The sequence below is a fragment of the Salvelinus sp. IW2-2015 genome, linkage group LG26 (assembly GCF_002910315.2).
Source record: "Salvelinus sp. IW2-2015 linkage group LG26, ASM291031v2, whole genome shotgun sequence".
Classification (NCBI taxonomy): Eukaryota; Metazoa; Chordata; class Actinopteri; order Salmoniformes; family Salmonidae; genus Salvelinus; species Salvelinus sp. IW2-2015.
In genome coordinates this window covers 2,699,696-2,717,740 of record NC_036866.1, presented here as the reverse complement: position 1 = coordinate 2,717,740, position 18,045 = coordinate 2,699,696, and the positions used below count along the sequence as shown (strand labels likewise).

General features: G+C 43.4%; 1 protein-coding gene across 7 annotated transcripts in view; it reads right to left on the bottom strand.

The window, feature by feature from the left end:
- The window catches only part of LOC111952493 (coiled-coil domain-containing protein 50), a 29,079-nt gene that overhangs the window by 3,912 nt on the left and 7,122 nt on the right, over positions 1-18,045 (bottom strand). Inside the window, exons 3-9 of one of the 7 annotated variants that reach the window (XM_070435055.1) lie at positions 14,760-14,889; positions 9,579-9,669; positions 7,999-8,098; positions 1,936-2,829; positions 962-1,116; positions 639-683; positions 7-71 (exon numbers count right to left, since the gene is read on the bottom strand). In XM_070435055.1, the coding sequence (XP_070291156.1) occupies positions 39-71; positions 639-683; positions 962-1,116; positions 1,936-2,829; positions 7,999-8,098; positions 9,579-9,669; positions 14,760-14,889 (1,448 nt within the window). In that variant the 3' untranslated portion in view covers positions 7-38. The other 6 variants (XM_070435053.1, XM_070435054.1, XM_070435051.1 and 3 more) reach the window with 6 other exon arrangements.

Below are 18,045 nucleotides of genomic sequence, written 5' to 3'. Positions count from 1 at the left end.
GGGCTATCTCCTGACAACACCAATACAACGTGGTTATTCTACTCCCGCTCCATCAGCGGCCGGGCTATCTCCTGACAACACCAATACAACGTGGTTATTCTWCTCCCGCTCCYTCAGCYGCRGGGCTATCTCCTGGCAACACCAATACAACGTGGTTATTCTWCTCCCGCTCCAACAGCAGCAGGGCTGTCTCCTGACAACACCAATACAACGTTTACTATACAGTTACAGTACAAACACAGACACTTTCTACCAATGAATTTGAGAGTGGCTCCATTTCTCCAGCTGTTTACTAAAACAAGAGGCGGGGTAACGGTATGTTGTTCCTCCAATCTGAGATTGGCCCTTTCAGACACATAGTGTTTCATCATATGGCTTCTGCCACACARGGATATAACCATGATGTGGTGAGAGTTGATTACCCAGGTTAACACTGACCAAAAGGAATGAATGGACCAAGGGACATTATTTATTTAACAAATGTAAACAACTTTTACACACCTTGCTTCATTGCTGTGTCAAAAGTTGAGACTTGAGAGACAGGGCAAGAGAATGAGAGAAAATGAAAGAGAGCGCGAGAAAGCGAGTCGGTCAGTGACGACTGTTCCAGACAGAGAAGCAGCCGGCCGTCTACTCACCTCATCCTGAGCCACTTGGGCCGCACGCTTGTCCATCTTGCTTCCCTGGAACCAAAAAATAATTAAGAACCAATTGAGTCATATTTTCCCTCAGCATAGAACATTCTGTTCCCTGGGCTCTATCATGACATAACATAGGAAGTGACTGTTGAGCCGGAACATTTCTCACAGACATCTGAAACTGCACAAAACAAAGCTGAGGTCTACTGAATGTTACGTATGTTAACTAAACGATGGGACAGAGTTTTAGCTACCATGTTGTCCAAGGGTTTTATGATGTTTTAATAAGGGTGTTATATTGTCCTAATAACTCTCACCTTCACCTCTTCCTCCTGTAGTTTCCGGGCCACCTCCATGTCCAGCAGCTCCTGCTCCCGCAGGTCCAGCTTAGTGATGCCCTGGGTGGCCTCGCCGAGTCCGTAATTCCCTGCCATTACCACTGCTCCACGACCCCCTGGTCCTCCTTGCACGATACGACCTGCAGGGGGCGCCACACAACATAGTCAATACAGCTGTTTGTAGTCTGGAACAGTGTTTCCCCAATGCTGTTCCTGGGGACCCAAAAGAGTGTACTTTTTTATTTTTGCCCTAGTACTACACATCTGATTCAACTAATCGTCAAGCCTTTAACTTGAATCAGGAATAAATAACTAAGACGTGCAGCCTTTTGGGACCCCAGGACCAGGAAACACCAGACTAGAGTGGATGAGAACCACAGAATCCCCAACTCTGATTCTTCTAGGGCTGCAGTGTCTACAGGTTTAAATCACTGCTATTTTAATCAATGTCTGATTTATGGTCAGAGTAGGTAAGTGTGGACAAATTGATGGCAAATCCATGCCAGTACTTGATCAGTTCTGGTGAGTAGACTAGACAGGGATGAAAGTGCACGCCGACAGAAGCCCTTGAGGAATAGAATTGGAGTGTAACAGTAAAAACATTACAGAAAGAAATGTCATGTATAGAAGCTGATCAATACTAGAATCATGTCTGTTCTACGAAGTATATTTCTATCTGGGCGCTCTGTCACACACACACCCACACCTGATTCAACTGTTTCACAGAGACCTTTGGCAGCAGGGCCTTGTATTGTGACTGACTGTGGAATTCCACCATAATGACTGAAAGCTGCTACACCAAGATGATGATGACGAAGAGGAAAATGATTGTTGATGAATGATTATTTAGTTAGAGAGACAAAACCACCACCAGCAGCTCCCAGCCATGGGCCAATCAAGAACCCACACACACAACACACCCACAAATGGTCGGCCACGGGCCCGGCGCTAGGCCGTACCTGGCTCCCTGGGAGCGGGGTGAGTATGGGAGCGCTCCTTGCCCGTGCTGGGGCCCTCCCCAGGGTCCCTGTGTCCCCTCTCCCCTCTCTCTCTCCCCATCCTGGGGCTCCTCCTCGCCGCCTCCTCACACAGCTCACTGGGGCCAGAGTGGAGCGTCAGGCGGGCCCTGGCCCCCCCTTCATCATCCCCAGGGCCAGGGGCCTCCTCCCCACCACCGTCCCAGGCCCTGCTGCGGCTACTGGGGATGGGCTCGTCCTGGACTTCATCCAGACCTCGCTCCTTGCTCTTGGTTCTCTCTCGGTGTCTGTCTTTGTCTCGGCTATGCTCTTGGTCTCTCAATCGCTCCCCGTGTCTTCCCTGTCTTGGTGCGTCTCTCTCAATTTCCTCATCACTCCTGGGTTCTCTCCGTCTGTCTCTTTCCCCCTCTCTCTCCCACTCCCGGTGTCTCTCTCTATCCCTGTCCCAAGCCTCGTCTCTCTTCACAGGGATATGGGACGGCGGGGGCGGCCGGGCGGGCCTCTCCTTCCTCCTGACCACCCTATCCCCCTCCTCCTCTCGCTGTTTCCTGGGCTCATGGTTGTCTGCAAAGAAGGTTGACTGGGACCCCTGGTGGTCTCTGCTCCTCTGGCCCTCCTTCCCTCTGCTTCTACCCTCAGTGGGGTGGTGGTAGTCGGGGTACCTGTCCCCATGTTTGCCCCTGCTACTGGAGTGGTGGTGCTCAGGGTGTGCGTCTCCATGCCTGCCCCTTCTCCCCTCTCCCCTACCCTCTAAATGGTGCTCAGGGTATCTGGAAAGAGAGTTGGTTCTAGTCTCCACAGCATCTCTCTCCGAAGAGAGAGAGTTAGAACCAGGCCGCCTGGGTTTTTCATCCAGGTCCAGAGAGGCTCGGATGGCTGGGTTGAGGGGAGGGAGGATGGATATGAAGAGATGGAAGGAAGACATGGATGGGTGGAACAAGACAATAACAGAGATGTCAGTGAAGCTGGGTTGGTTAGTTATACAGTTGAAGTCAGAAGTTTACATACATCTTAGCCAAATACATTTAAACCCAGTTTTTCACAATTCCTAATGACTCCAACACTTAGGTTGGAGTCATTAAAACTCGTTTTTCAACCACTCCACAAATTCCTTGTTTTAACAAACTATAGTTTTGGCAAGTCGGTTAGGACATCTACTTTGTGCATGACACAAGTCATTTATCCAACAATTGTTTAAGGATTATTTCACTTATAATTCACGGTATCACAATTCCAGTGGGTCACAATTCCAGTGGGTCAGAAAGTTCCAGAAAATTATGTCATGGCTTTAGAAGCTTCTGATTGACTCACATGATGTCAATTAGCCTATTGGAGGTGGACCTGTGGATGTATTTCAAGGCCTACCTTCAAACTCAGTGCCTCTTTGCTTGACATCATGGGAAAATCAAAAGAAATCAGCCAAGACAACAGAAAACAAATTGTAGACCTCCACAAAGTCTGGTTCATCCTTGGGAACAATTTCCAAATGCCTGAAGGTACCACGTTCATCTGTACAAACAATAGTACGCAAGTATAAACACCAAGTGACCACGCAGCCGTCATACCGCTCAGGAAGGAGACGCGTTGTCTCCTAGAGATTAACGTAATTTGGTGCGAAAAGTGCAAATCAATCCCAAAACAGCAGGAAAGGACCTTGTGAAGATACTGGAGGAAACAGGTACAAAAGTATCTATATCCACAGTAAAACGAGTCCTATATCGAAATTACGCTCAGCAAGGAAGAAGCCACTGCTCCAAAACCGCCATAAAAAAGCCTGACTACGGTTTGCAACTGCACATGGGGACAAAGATTGTACTTTTTGGAGAGATGTCCTCTGGTCTGATGAAACAAAAGTAGAACCGTTTGGCCATAATGACCATCGTTATGTTTGGAGCAAAAAGGCGGACGCTTGCAAGCCGAAGAACACCATCCCAACCGTGAAGCACGGGGGTGGCAGRATCATGTTGTGGGGGTGCTTCGCTGCAGGAGAGACTGGTGCACTTCACAAAATAGATGGCATCATGAGGTAGGAAAATGATGTGGATATATTGAAGCAATATCTCAAGACATCAGTCAGGAAGTTAAAGCTTGGTCGCAAATGGGTCTTCCAAATGGACAATGACCCCAGCAWACTTACAAAGCTGTGGCAAAATGGCTATAGGACAACAAAATCAAGGTATTGGAGTGGCCAACACAAAGCCCTGACCTCAATCCCATAGAAAATTTGTGGGCAGAACTGAAAAAGGGTGTGCGAGCATGGAGGCCTACAAACCTGACTCAGTTACACGAGCTCTGTCAGGAGGAATGGGCCAAAATTCACCCAACCTATTGTGGGAAGCTACCTGAAACATTTGACCCAAGTTAAACAATTTATAAGGCAATGCTACCAAATACTAATTGAGAGTATGTAAACTTCTGACCCACTGGGAATGTGAATAAATAAATAAAAGCTGAAATAAATCATTCTCTCTACTATTATTCTGACATGTCACATTCTTAAAACAAAGTGGTGATCCTAACTGACCTAAGACAGGGAATTGTTACTAGGATTAAATGTCAGGAATTGTGAAAAACTGAGATTACATATACCTTAGCCAAATACATTTAAACTTCCGACTTCATGTGATTGTCCCACCTAGCTATCTGAATATACTAACTACTGTAATATGTGATTGTCCCACCTAGCTATCTGAATATACTAACTACTGTAATATTGCATTGTTCCACCAAGCATCTGAATTTAATACTAAACTTACTTTAATATTGATTTTGTTCCCAGTCCTAACTTAATCTGTAATTATACTAACTACCGTATATGATGATTGTTCCCCATCTCTAGCTATCTAGGATTATACTAACTACTGTAATATGTGATTGTCCCACCTAGCTATCTGAATATACTAACTACTGTAATATGTGATTGTCCCACCTAGCTATCTGAAGATGATTTCACTAACTGTAAGTCGCTCTGGATAAGAGTGTCTGTTAAATGACTCAAATGTAAATGAACTTTTACAGCCACAGTTAACCTTCCTAACATGCACTGACAAATCACAGGCCTGCATTCGAGTGAAAACAAACAGTGTGTGAAGGACACAGGTGTGTGTCAGCCGAATGGAATGGCAGGCATCCAGCAGCAGCTGTCGAGGTTAATCTGATCAACAGAAACTACTCTGTAAATGTTGAAATAAAAGGCCAGGTAGAAACCACCTAGTCCTTAATGTCTTGTTAATTACATAATCATTTAAAATGCTCCCTAACCCTCAACAATGGGCTGTTCTCTGTATTATGGCAGATAGCCAACTACTTCTCCATCAGTCAACTGTCGGTTTTATAAGCCGACTGAGCAGTTAAGTGTGGAAATGATGCTCTGGCCTGCTTTTCTCTCTCAATAACAAAACCCAGACACATGTCTTTCCTTCCTCTGTCTCACCTCCCTCTCTTCACACTTTGCTCTCCCCCAGTGGTTTATCTGCAGAAGCTGAACGTTAAACCAACCTCTGTTTCTCTCTGAATGAGAAGACAAACATGGCAGCGTCCGTCACTTCCTGAGAAGGGTGGCCAATCACACGGGCCTGAGGAAACGACTCACCCGAGATAAGACGTGGCAGAGTGTGTGTGTGTGTGTGTGTGGAGGGGCATGTACACACTAGAGCTGGGCGATATTACAAATTTTAAATTAAAATCCATATTGCGACAAATTGACTGAATTATCACAATAACGATCAATTGGACGATACGATTATAACAATGTGCACCACAGTTATTTATTTTTTTACTCTTAAAACTACTACTTTAAAATGATGTAGTTGTAAAAATGTCCCATCAACAACCACCCATATTAGAAGACTTACTTCAAACTTTTTATTGTAATGAACGATATGAGCAAAGTGTCCATGAAAAGGGGTCGGTGTGGAAGAATTGTTTGATTTATCGTCCCAGCTCTAGCACACCCACGGCAGCATGGGAGAATGTTTGTTTGTGTAATACAGAGGGAGCCCTGGGTTCTAAAGCCAGCCCAGCTAGACAGTAATACATGAGAGAGCAGGGTGAGGTAGTACTACATACAGCTTTAGCCATATTCATAAAGCCTCTCAGAGTAGGAGTCCTGATCTAGGATCAGGTCCCCCAGTGTCCATATAATCTTATTCATTGTGCTCTAAAAAGGCAAAACTGATCCAAGATCAGCCCTCCTACTCTGAGAGACTTTGTGGCTATGGCCCTGGATTGGTTATGCATCTACAGGAAGAGGATTTTCCCTAGGAAAGAAGAGATTCGTGTGGAAAGACATGACGGCAGAACATTCCTGACAGCAGTGACTGTCCCTTCAGCCCTGCTCATTCCAACGCTCAGAGGGGAAACTAGAACATTCCTGACAGCAGTGACTGTCCCTTCAGCCCTGCTCATATTAACCTACATACTGTAACTACAGCCTGCATGCTAGCAGATACCCATAGACTTCCAGTCATTGCGCTAACGCTAGTTAGCATTGGCTAGCAAAACTACCTCTAACTTCCTTCCTACAGGACACGGAGACATAAAAATGGTATCCACGAGTTCATCTGACTCAATAAAAAATATATACTTTGGTCATGTTAAAAAAAGGTCATCTGACTTAGAAAACAGTCCTGATCCTATAGGCCTAGTCCGTTTCCAAAACAACACACTGAATTCAGACATTTTCACTCATTTCTATTGTAAAGTGAAGTCTTTCTACTCAATACCACAACTCATTTTATAAATCTGGTAAAGTATTCAAATAGTTTCGCTGTGAATATGGGGTTGAATCAAGGTACTAGAATGTACTAGTGGACACCAGAGCTGGTTCTGCATTAACTTATTTTATTATCCACCATCGCTTTCCAATGAGACATTAAAATAAAATGTCTTACTGTTTTAAGGCAGGGGGATGGGGAGACTGGAAACCACAATGGAAGAAACATTAACTGCCAAAAGGCTCCTTGAAGTTCTGACATCAGGCAAGCTTCTATTAATTTATCCGTTTAAAATGGAGCCTTATTGCTACAGTTGAGTCAAAGCTGCTCTCGCAGCCCTGCAAAGCACCGCCTCAGCTCACTAACGAGCAGAACTGCAGTGTGTGTGTAAGATAGGCAGAGAGGAGGGAGCAAGATGACAAATGACTCCTCAGTACCTACGCACACACGCTCTACCTCAAGGTCAGCTATTTTCTTAAAACAGCCCTCCTAAATCCTCATCCTAAATCAACTCTATTCTAACACACTACACCATCGTACACACACCCCCCCTATATTTGATTTTGATAACCCACCCTTCCACCCTTACACATAACCAGAGTGGCACATACCCTTCCCTCCGACAACAGAATAATATATAATCCCACAGCCTTCCCTCCGACAACAGAATAATATATAATCCCACAGCCTTCCCTCCGACACAGAATAATATATAAACCCACAGGCTTCCCTCTGACAACAGAATAATATATAATCCCACAGCCTTCCCTCCGACAACAGAATAATATATAATCCACAGCCCTCCCTCCGACAACAGAATAATATATAATCCCACAGCCTTCCCTCCGACAACAGAATAATTAATCCCACAGCCTTCCCTCCGACAACAGAATAATATATAATCCACAGCCTTCCCTCCGACAACAGAATAATATATAATCCCACAGCCTTCCCTCCGACAACAGAATAATATATAATCCCACAGCCTTCCCTCCGAAACAGAATAATATATAATCCCACAGCCTTCCCTCGACAACAGAATAATATAAATCCCACAGCCTTCCCTCCGACAACAGAATAATATATAATCCCACAGCCTTCCCTCCGACAACAGAATAATCTAATCCTAAATCTCTCACTCCAACAGGAATCTAATCCTAATCCCTCACGCCAACAGGAATATAATGCTATATCCCCAAACCAATAGGAATATAATCCTATATCCCCCAACAACAGAATAATATAATCCTAACTCCAGCAGGAATATAATCCTAATCCCTCACTCCAACAGGAATATAATCCTATATCCAGACAGGGGGTGCGCCAGTACCATTATCCTCGTAGTACTCCTCCTCAAAGTTGGCCTCCAGCTGRTTCTGTCGCTTCCTCTCCTCCTTCCTCTCTTTCTCCTGCAGTTTACGAGCAATGGCCTGTAAACACGCATTGAGACACACACACACACAAATAAACAAAKCCCTCCAAACTGKTGACACCTCACTTGTTTTTTTTACCCTAGATTGAGACGTTTTCCCGAGGACTGGAATTTAAAGGACTAGGTTTTAATAAGTATGAGGAATCAGCAGAATAGGCCTGCCAATTCCAATCAGACCTGGATTAAAATACAAATTTGAAATCTTATAAATAAATTGAGCATTTGCGTTAGCCTGCCTGGGCTAGTGCCAAATATGGAGGGTTTATAGTGTTGGGATTATTATATTGGTTCCATTGAACCAGGTAGACTATCAAGCACAGATTTAAAAGGTGCAATTTTTAGAAATTGCTTCACCATTTCCTGGTTGCTAAAATTCTAATAAATAGTTGGCCTAATTTCTGTTTATGTGACAAAACAATGTATCGTGTAGAGAAAGATTAGATGGTAATCTTTTCAATAACCAAAAATATTATAATTTCAGCTGGTGTACAAAACCGAAAGTTAGAAGTAAAAACGAAACTTAACAGGAAGCATATAAATAGCTCACTTAGAACTGATGTACCACTTCTTAGACTTGCTTTCAATGAGAATGACAGATCTATAACTCACATTTCTATGCGAATTTGGTCAGGTCGCCCCAAAGAGTTTAAATATTTCAACTATTTGAAATTTCATATATACTGAACAAAAATAACACGCAACATAACAATTTCAAAGATTTTACTGAGTTACAGTTCATAAAAGGCAATCAGTAAATTTAAATATATGAATTAGGCCCTAATCTATGAATTTCACATGACTGTGCAAGGACACAGCCATGGGTGGCCCTGGGAGTCTATAGGGCTTTGGACAGAAATACTCCTCGGCACCCCGCACCGCCTCAATTCTCTGGCAACAGCTCTGGTGGACATTCCTGCAGTCAACATGCCAATTGCACGCTCCCTCAAAACATTTGTGGCATTGTGTTGTGTGACAAAACTGCACATTTTAGAGTGGCCTTTTATTGCCCCCCCCCAGCACAAGGTGCACCTGTGTAATGATCATGCTGTTTAATCAGCTTCTTGATATGCCACACCTGTCAGGTGGATGGATAATCTTGGCAAAAGAGAAATGCTCACCAACAGGAATGTAAACACATTGCTGAGAGAAATAAGCTTTTTGTGCATATGGAACATTTCTGGGATCTTTTATTTCAGCTCTTGAAACATGGGACCAACACTTTACATGTGTTTATATTTTTGATCAGTATAGTATTTGATGTCACCAGACATGAGGTCAACATTGGGCTAGACATTCTTTCTAACACTAAAGTAAAATAAGTACAGGCTGTAACACCAGTAGTGGTTTTCAATAAGCCAATCGGGTGATCCGCCCATGGTGACCCATCGATACTACAGTTTGTGATTGGAGGGAGGAAGAGGTATGCCCATGTTGACTGGTTGAGGCGGGATGAGGGGGAGGGGTGTAGTGTCACTTACCGCATCCTTCTCCTCCTGCATCCGCTGCTGCTTGGCCTGTCGGACCAGTTCCTCCTGAATCTCCTGGGCGATCTCATTGTCACTGCGCTCACTAGGTGTGTGTGTGTGTGTGTGTGTAGGAGACAAACAAGATGAGAAAAACACCATCAGAAGTAGATACACAACTGCCCCAAAACTTGTACCCTGACCAAGGTTCTGGTTAACTCAAATTAGTTTAAAATCAAGTCACTTATCTCAGAATGTGGCTTATGAGAACAATGTTCAATCCAATGTATGAGACAAGACTGTGTTCCTGCTTCTCCTTCCACAATAATTATTATTATTATTATTTTTTTTAATTCTCCATGTCGGCTCGGGATTCAAAACAGCTACCTTTCAGTTCCTGGCCCAACGCTCTAACCGCTAGGCTACCTGCCGCCCTCTAACATCTACACAAACGCATCACGTATGCATGGGTAGTATATACACAGTATGCTCTGATACAATTGTCTCTGCATTTCCAGCCAAACAACCCTGTTTCATAGCGCTGATGGCAGTAACAAGGCTACTGAACACAAGGATTCTAATCAAGTGCTTAGGCTGATAGCATCTCTGTCTCTGGCCCAGGTAGGTGTTCTCATATCGTAGAAAACCCTGACACATTTCAGAACGGATAATGATTCCATCTGCAGCCAGCCACGTGTCCTTGAAAAATGTGATGAGACAAGAGACACCACTGTGAAGGCGATGCTAGAAGATGTCCCCGTTAGAGAATGTAGCTAGAAAATGTATGTTGCAGGGTACATTAGGGTACATGGTAGCAAAACTTTTTGCAAAAGAAAACAAAAAAACGTGACGAGTTCAGACAGTCGATCCCTGTTTCAGTTTTCGTGAATCCTGATTTAGCCAGTGTAATACAGTTCTAATAGGTTGTTTATCTCAGAGGAGGAGTGTTGATCTAGGATAGGGCTATTTCAATCTTACCCTGCCAGGTATGGAGTACTGCTGTTCCACTTGATAATGAATTACACCACTAAAATCAGTACCTGATTAGAGGGGAAGAATGGGGGGAAAAACTGTGCTGCTGGCTCCGAGGTCCAGATTTGAATTTGAGGGATCTAGGATGGTGTCTTTTAAATCATGGTTTATGAACAGGCCCTAGTGTATTCTAAAAGTGATGGGCGTCTGAGAGTGCCAGGGAATATCGGTAGAGAGAGCGAGGTAGAGATGGGTATTGGGCAGAGAGGATGACAGCAGAAGCTTCTAGCATGCCAAATCGGCATTAGCCCAGGCTGTATGGGCGGCGGAGCATCTGGCTTTCTCTTGGGGGTGCTGCTCTGCTGCTAGCGAGCGTGAGGGCGGCTGACTTGAGTGTGTCAGCATATCGGACTAAAAACACACTGGGGAAGGAAAGACTGGAGCCTTTTCCTCRACATCTGACACCCAAATCTCTCAATTTCCAGAATAGTGTGGGGTGTATAAATGTGGCTGTGGCGTTGGGGGGGGATATGCATAATAGAGCACGGCGATGTTATTTCTACATTTGCTTCATAAGTAGTGCATTACCTCAGGGTGTCAACACATACATTCTAAGTGATTTKAACAGGTCTCTCTCCATTCTGATTGTTTTATACTGTTCAATTCAACTTCAACCCCCCCAAAAATGTCAGCATTTTTAAAAATCAATTTCTGCATTTCCTGCACTCATTTGAGATCATTTCCACATTGCCAATATCGTGCAGCCCTACGTAGTAAACAATCTAGGGCTTATTTTTTTAACCAAATGTGGCAATTGAGATTTAGATCAAAACACTTGTGTGAACTGTTGGAATCATGGAAATAGAAWGATAATAATAATAATTCTATAGTTAGAGTATATTAGTGGACACTGTGAATACAGTGTTTGACATGACAACAAATGAAAATGCCAGGGAAGAGTTAGTGCATTTGGAGTGATGATGGATTCTGTTAAAATGTAACACGTCTCAAGATAAACTGTAGTTAGTTTGTATCCTGTTTAGTGAATGATTACTGTGAGAATTAAATGGAGTTTAGGCCATAAAACGGTGTGTATACTCATTTAGACAGGTTGACCTCATCYGAGAAGAGGAAATTGCCTAGGATCAGAGAGCAGGGTCAGGCCCAGAACAGAAGATGGACGGATTGTGATTCTGACATCTGGCTAAACAAAGCCGGGACCATGGACATTCCACAGGGGAAAGGAGGGAAACTCATTGAGGTCATACAATGTATAGCTTGGGGTGGTGATGCCTATAAGGGWAGAGTATAACATGTGTTGTGACCTTTCTAAATGTATGCACTCAGCTGACTGTATCCTTGGTATTAAAACACCTGAAACTTCTCTTGAGATTTGTCTCAATTCCTTATTGCAAAGAGGTTGCAATAGCATTTTTCTTTTGAACAAAAGTATTCAGACCCCTTCACTGTTACCACATTTTGTTATGTTACAGCCCTATTCTAAAATGGATGAAATTACATTGTTTCCTCATCAATTTGCACACAATACCCCATAAAGACAAAGTGAAAACAGTTTTCTTGAAATGTTTGCACACGTATGAAAKATAAAACAGAAAAACCTTATTTACATAAGCATTAAGACCCTTTGCTATGAGACTCGAAATTGAGCTCAGGTGCATCCTGTTTCCACTGATCATCGTCAAGACGTTTTTACAACTTGATTGGAGTCAACCTGTGGTAAATTCAAATGATTGCACATGGTTTGGAAAGGCACACACCTGTCTATATAAGGACTCGTCCTAGAGCTGGCCGCACAGCCAAACTGAGCAATCAGGGGAGAAGGACCTTGGTCAGGGAGGTGACCAAGAACCCGATGGTCACTCTGAAAGAGCTCTAGAGTCCCTCTGTAGAGATGGGAGAACATTTCAGGAGGACAACCWTCAGGCCTTTATGGTAGAGTGGCCAGACGGAAGCCACTCCTCAGTAAAAAGCACATGACAGCCGCTTGGAGTTTGCCAAAAGGCACCTTAAAGGACTCTCAGACCATGAGAAACAAGATTATCTGGTCTGATGAAACCAAGATTAAACTCTTTGGCCTGAACGCCAAGTGTCAAGTCAGGAGGAAACCAGGCTCCGCTRATCACCTGGCCAATACCATCACTACGGTGAAGCATGGTGGTGGCAGCATCATGTTGTGGGGTTGTTTTTCAGCAGCAGGGACTAGGAGACTTGTTAGGATCAAGGGAAAGATGAACATAGCAAAGTACAGAGAGATCCTTGATGAAAACCTGCTCCAGAGCACTCAGGACCTCAGACTGGGGTGAAGGTTCACCTTCCAACAGGACAACGAACCTAAGCACACAGCCAAGACAACGCAGGAGTGGCTTCGGGCCAAGTCTCTGAATGTCCTTGAGAGGCCCAGCCAGAGTCCGGACTTGAACCCGATCGAACATCTCTGGAGAGACCTGAAAATAGCTGTGCAGCGACACTCCCCATCCAACCTGACAGGGTTTAAAAGGATTTGCAGAAAAGTAAAGCGTCATACCTTAGAAGACTTGAGGCTGTAATCGCTGCCAAAGGTTCTTCAACAAAGTACTGAGTAAAGGGTCTGAATACTTATGTAAATGTGATATTTCAGTTGTATTTTTAATAKATTTGCAAAAATGACTTAAAACCTGTTTTTGCTTTCTCATTATGTGGTATTGTGTGAGAACTCAAGTAGCAGATTCAATTATAAAAATGTACGTTACGCTTGAACAAATACCATTATCGAAGGTAAAGTAAAAACCCAAACAGGACCATGCATCAATACCGGTATATAGTAAAATACGGTATACAGCCCAGCCCTAATGTAAAATACAGTATGACTTAGTGTACTACCCTAGGCTCTAGAGGGTAGGTCAGGGAGACTCACAATCTAACACACTAGTTATGCGGTCTCTATCTTTAAGGTTAAGGTGTGAGTTAGATTGTGAGACTCCATGACATATCCTTCGCTGTCTCTAGAGCCTCTAGAGCACACTGAATGTGTGTGTGTGTGTGTACTGGGAATATTTAAGATGAATAAAGTTCATATTAAGTTAAGAGTAATTCACATAATGCTTAGCATATCCACACGTTTTCCCTTTCTGCAACACACATGATTTCCAGTGTTCTGTTTGTGACACTGATGTGTGTTGGTTGATGGTCACGACACTTGATACTGAATGTTATGGGTTGTTCTCATATCATTTGATAGTGATTGACTTCAGTTACTGAAGGCACAAGGACACACTGAATATTATAGTATTGATGACATTATGAACAACGTGATTCTGTAGCAGCTGGCAAAGTCACAGTCTAATGTTTGTACTTCGTACAGGCTGATGTTTAGAGAACATTTGTGTTATGGGATTTTTATGAATAATGACTAAATTATGTATACATTTGACGTAGAATTATAACTAAACAGAATACTACTATGTTACTGTATGGATGTATGAATCTTATTATAATCATAATACTGAATATAATGTGTGTAATTTTAATCAAGAATTAAAACAAGGACTGTCTGTTCCTTGTTAGAAACGAATGGAGTTATCATCAGCCAGGCTGGAATGATGTGTTCCTTACAGGACATTCTGTCTCTACCCAGGGAGGGGAGAGACCTTGGGCTGGTTGTAGATTGTTTAACAGGTGGCAGACAATGTAAGAAGGCTGTGAACTGTATTGCCATTGTATCCGAGAGGAGCAAGGACATTTTAAAACCTATGACATCATCTTTATTATATAACCTGATGTAAATTGTACTATGGTCAGTACTCTCGAGAATAAACGCTATTGATTGATTGATTTTGAGACTGGTTTCTGTCCATTTAATGCTGATAAGTATCTTACAAATTCTTATGAATGGGCAGAGTGTTTTAATTGAATAGGTTGATGAACATATAGGAATGAAATTCCTTTAACAATTTGGTACTGTCTGACTGGACTATAAAAAGCGGCCGTCTCCAAGAGGCCAGAGACATTTTCTATGCTTCTGTTCTGAAGGTGTCTCATTAAAATTATTGTATTAAAACTGGATTCATCTTTGATTGATATTATCAACGACCGCTCAACTTTTTGGTTCCCCTGAAAATACCCGTTACAGCGTCTGTGTCTTCTCCCACATCTGACCAAATTGCTTCTGCTGTGCCATGGTCATAGTGTGTGGTGGAATGATGTGGTTAATATTATCTCACTCACATGTCTCTGTGCTGTCTGTGGGCCTTGGCCTTGGCCCTCCGGTCCTCCTCTTCCTGCAGCTGCTTGGCCAACGCTACGTCCTGCTGCACCAGACGGCTCTTGTGGACGTTGGACGCCAAGTGGCTCTCGACTGCGGGGACAAACACAGCAACAAACACAGCACTCAGAATCAGTACACACCCAAGGCATGAATCTCTTCTTCACTCTCTCACAGGTCATCCGGCCAACCCACAATGCTGAGGAACAAAATGGACGACATCATTCACAACCCTCCAGTTGAATTTGTTTTGGTGCCTTTTAAACCGCAGGTCTCGGATGCAAGTGAGCCGAGAGGGTGTTTATTTTGAACATAAATTTGGATATCCATTTGGACAAGACGAGTAGCATGTTTAGTGTACACTGTGGAGGAGACGAGGGATATAAACACGGACGCTTCGGCCCTGAAGTTACAGAGCCAAGCTCAATGAGTCAGGACATGACAAACTAGCCCAGGTGAAACTTAATGACGAGCTGCCATTCCAAGGCTGGCCCCATTGCATGAGACAGACCAAAGAGCTGGACAGGGAAGGTTCTAAATCCTCGCTGCTGACGCACTCCCCGCTCAAAATAGGTGGAGGAGCATCACTCAAAGCCTTGCTACTCATTAAGCTCCACTGGACTGGTTATTTATCCACTGGTAGGTTCCAAGTGAAAAGTACCAAATTACGCAACAATTTACTAGAGGCTCCATAAAGTTCCTACTCTGAGATAGCGAGACGACAACGGGGGGGGGGGGGGGGGGGCAGTGAATCACAGCTATATGAAGGAAACTAATGGGCTGACATATCGATTATAGGATGACGCTGATCGATTGTGCAGTGGGTTTTCGGTGCCACACAAAATTGAGGGCAAACATACGTCAGAAAACAAAATATATTGTTACGTTCAATGCTATTCTTTTCTCTGGGGGAAACAAATGACTGTTGGCCGTATTTCTAAGAAGTCAAGATAAAGGTCTGGTGTTTACTCAACCTTGGCGTAGCCTCAGAAGTTTCTGAACGGACTAATTCTTCCAGTTCTCTGCGGCTGGCATCGTAAAGGGCCAGACGGCATTGGACAATGTGAGTGCAACAGAGTGCATGAGACAGTGATGCTGGACAATAAGAGAAATCATTGAGGCTTAACAATACCCTAGTTTATAGGCCTAATGTGGTGGAGAGACATCAGCCCTAGTTTATAGGCCTAATGTGGAGGAGAGACATCAGCCCTAGTTTATAGGCCTAATGTGGTGGAGAGACATCAGCCCTAGTTTATAGGCCTAATGTGGTGACAGTTTCCACTGGATTCGTTACGCTATGGCCCTGCTCCAGTCAAGTCTCACCCCTCCCCTAGTCAAGAATCAACCGGTGACAGAGGGCAGTTTCACGAGGACAGCAAATATTTAATATGATTTTTCAATGACAACCTCATCTCTGTAGCCCACACATACAATTACCTCTTATCCCTTAGTCGAGCAGTGAATTTCAACTACAAAGACCAGGGAATGATGTCATTTTAGAGAATTTGACAGTACGTACATCCAGCCTCACAACCGCACACTACGTGTAACTAAGCAAGCTCAGGACCTCCACATCCGGCTTCTTCACCTGCGGGATCATCTGAGACCAGCKACCTGGACAGCTGATGAAACTGAGGAGTATTTCCGTCTTTAATAAAGCCCTTGTGTGGAGAAAAACTCATTCAYATTGGCTGGGCCTGGCCCCCAAGTGGGTGGGGCTACGCCCTTTCAAAGCCCACCCATGACTATTCCCCTGCCCAGTCATGTGAAATCCATAGAGTAGGCCCTAATAAACTTATATCAATTCACTGATTTCCTTATATACACTATAACTCAGTAAAATAGTTGAAATAGTTGCATGTTGCATGGATATGTTATTTGCACAAGTAAGAGAAAGACCTTTTTATGTCTGGCCTCAGAGGCATGGGCTTTCATCTATTCTGAGTTGTGACCTTTTGACCTCAACAGCTAAGGAATACTGGGAGGGAGCCAATTACAGTGAGATGACATGTCCGTTATAGAAGGCTTTGAGTGAAACAGTGAAGAGGGGCTTCACAACAACAACACAGACGGACGCAAAGAAACTGATATGGCAAAGATGACATTCATCTAAAAATACTCAAACTAAGCTGGGCGACATATCGAATGAATTTGATTCATTCTAAATGTATGTTTTTGCGAGATATTCCGAATGCCTATATCGTAAGAGTCAATGTTTTGTTGTTTTCCATTTTTTTGAGAGTTTAGTTCCTCTTTTTCTCACGTTGTATGTTTGGTCGTCTCCTTCGCTCCTGTCTGCACCTTCCCATTTACCCCAGAGATCTGTATATAATGACGCAATGCACGTCACCGTCCTAACAAATGGAAGTAGTTGTCCCAAAGGCAGGAAGGCAGACGACAAGCTTAAGTCCATAGAAACACATTGGCTTTATTTTGGAAAGATTTTAACTTCACTCTCGCTTTACCTCTTCCTCTGTGGTTTACACACAACCAAGCCCCTCCCCCTGCCTCTCACGCCAACAAGGTTGAGCCATCACATCTTACTACCTGACAAGCGGTTTCAACTTGCTATTTGCATTTGAGGTTTGGTCTAACAGAATCGTTCATATGGACCAAAACACACAGACATTATTTTACTGTAATAAGAGACATCTTTTCTAACGATACCCTTATGGCTCAACTACTCAAACTTCACAGAGCAGACACCTCTAAAACGAGTATCAATTTACATTGATTCTGGCCCATTAACGCTCAGTGAGTCACATGAGGGTCCCACTAGCACCATTTTAAGCACAATTTTAACCAAAGACACTTATACTAGCTGTCTAGTCTGTTTTAGAAATGTGCAATAAGCATAACACAATTATATATATATATGGAATTGGCAACTTGTTCTCATTCTGAGAAATAAAGTAGGCAACTTGATTTCAACATCAGAACAAAGTGGACAGGCTAACATGATTTTCAAGCTGTTGGAGACAAACAGAAGTATACAGAATAAAGTAGCACTTGATTTCAACAAAAATCAGAACAAAGTGGACAGGCTAACATGCTTTTCAAGCTGTTGGAGACAAACAGAAGTATACAGAATAAAGTAGGCAACTTGATTTCAACATCAGAACAAAGTGGACAGGCTAACATGCTTTTCAAGCTGTTGGAGACAAACAGAAGTATACAGAATAAAGTAGGCAACTTGATTTCAACATCAGACAAAGTGGACAGGCTAACATGCTTTTCAAGCTGTTGGAG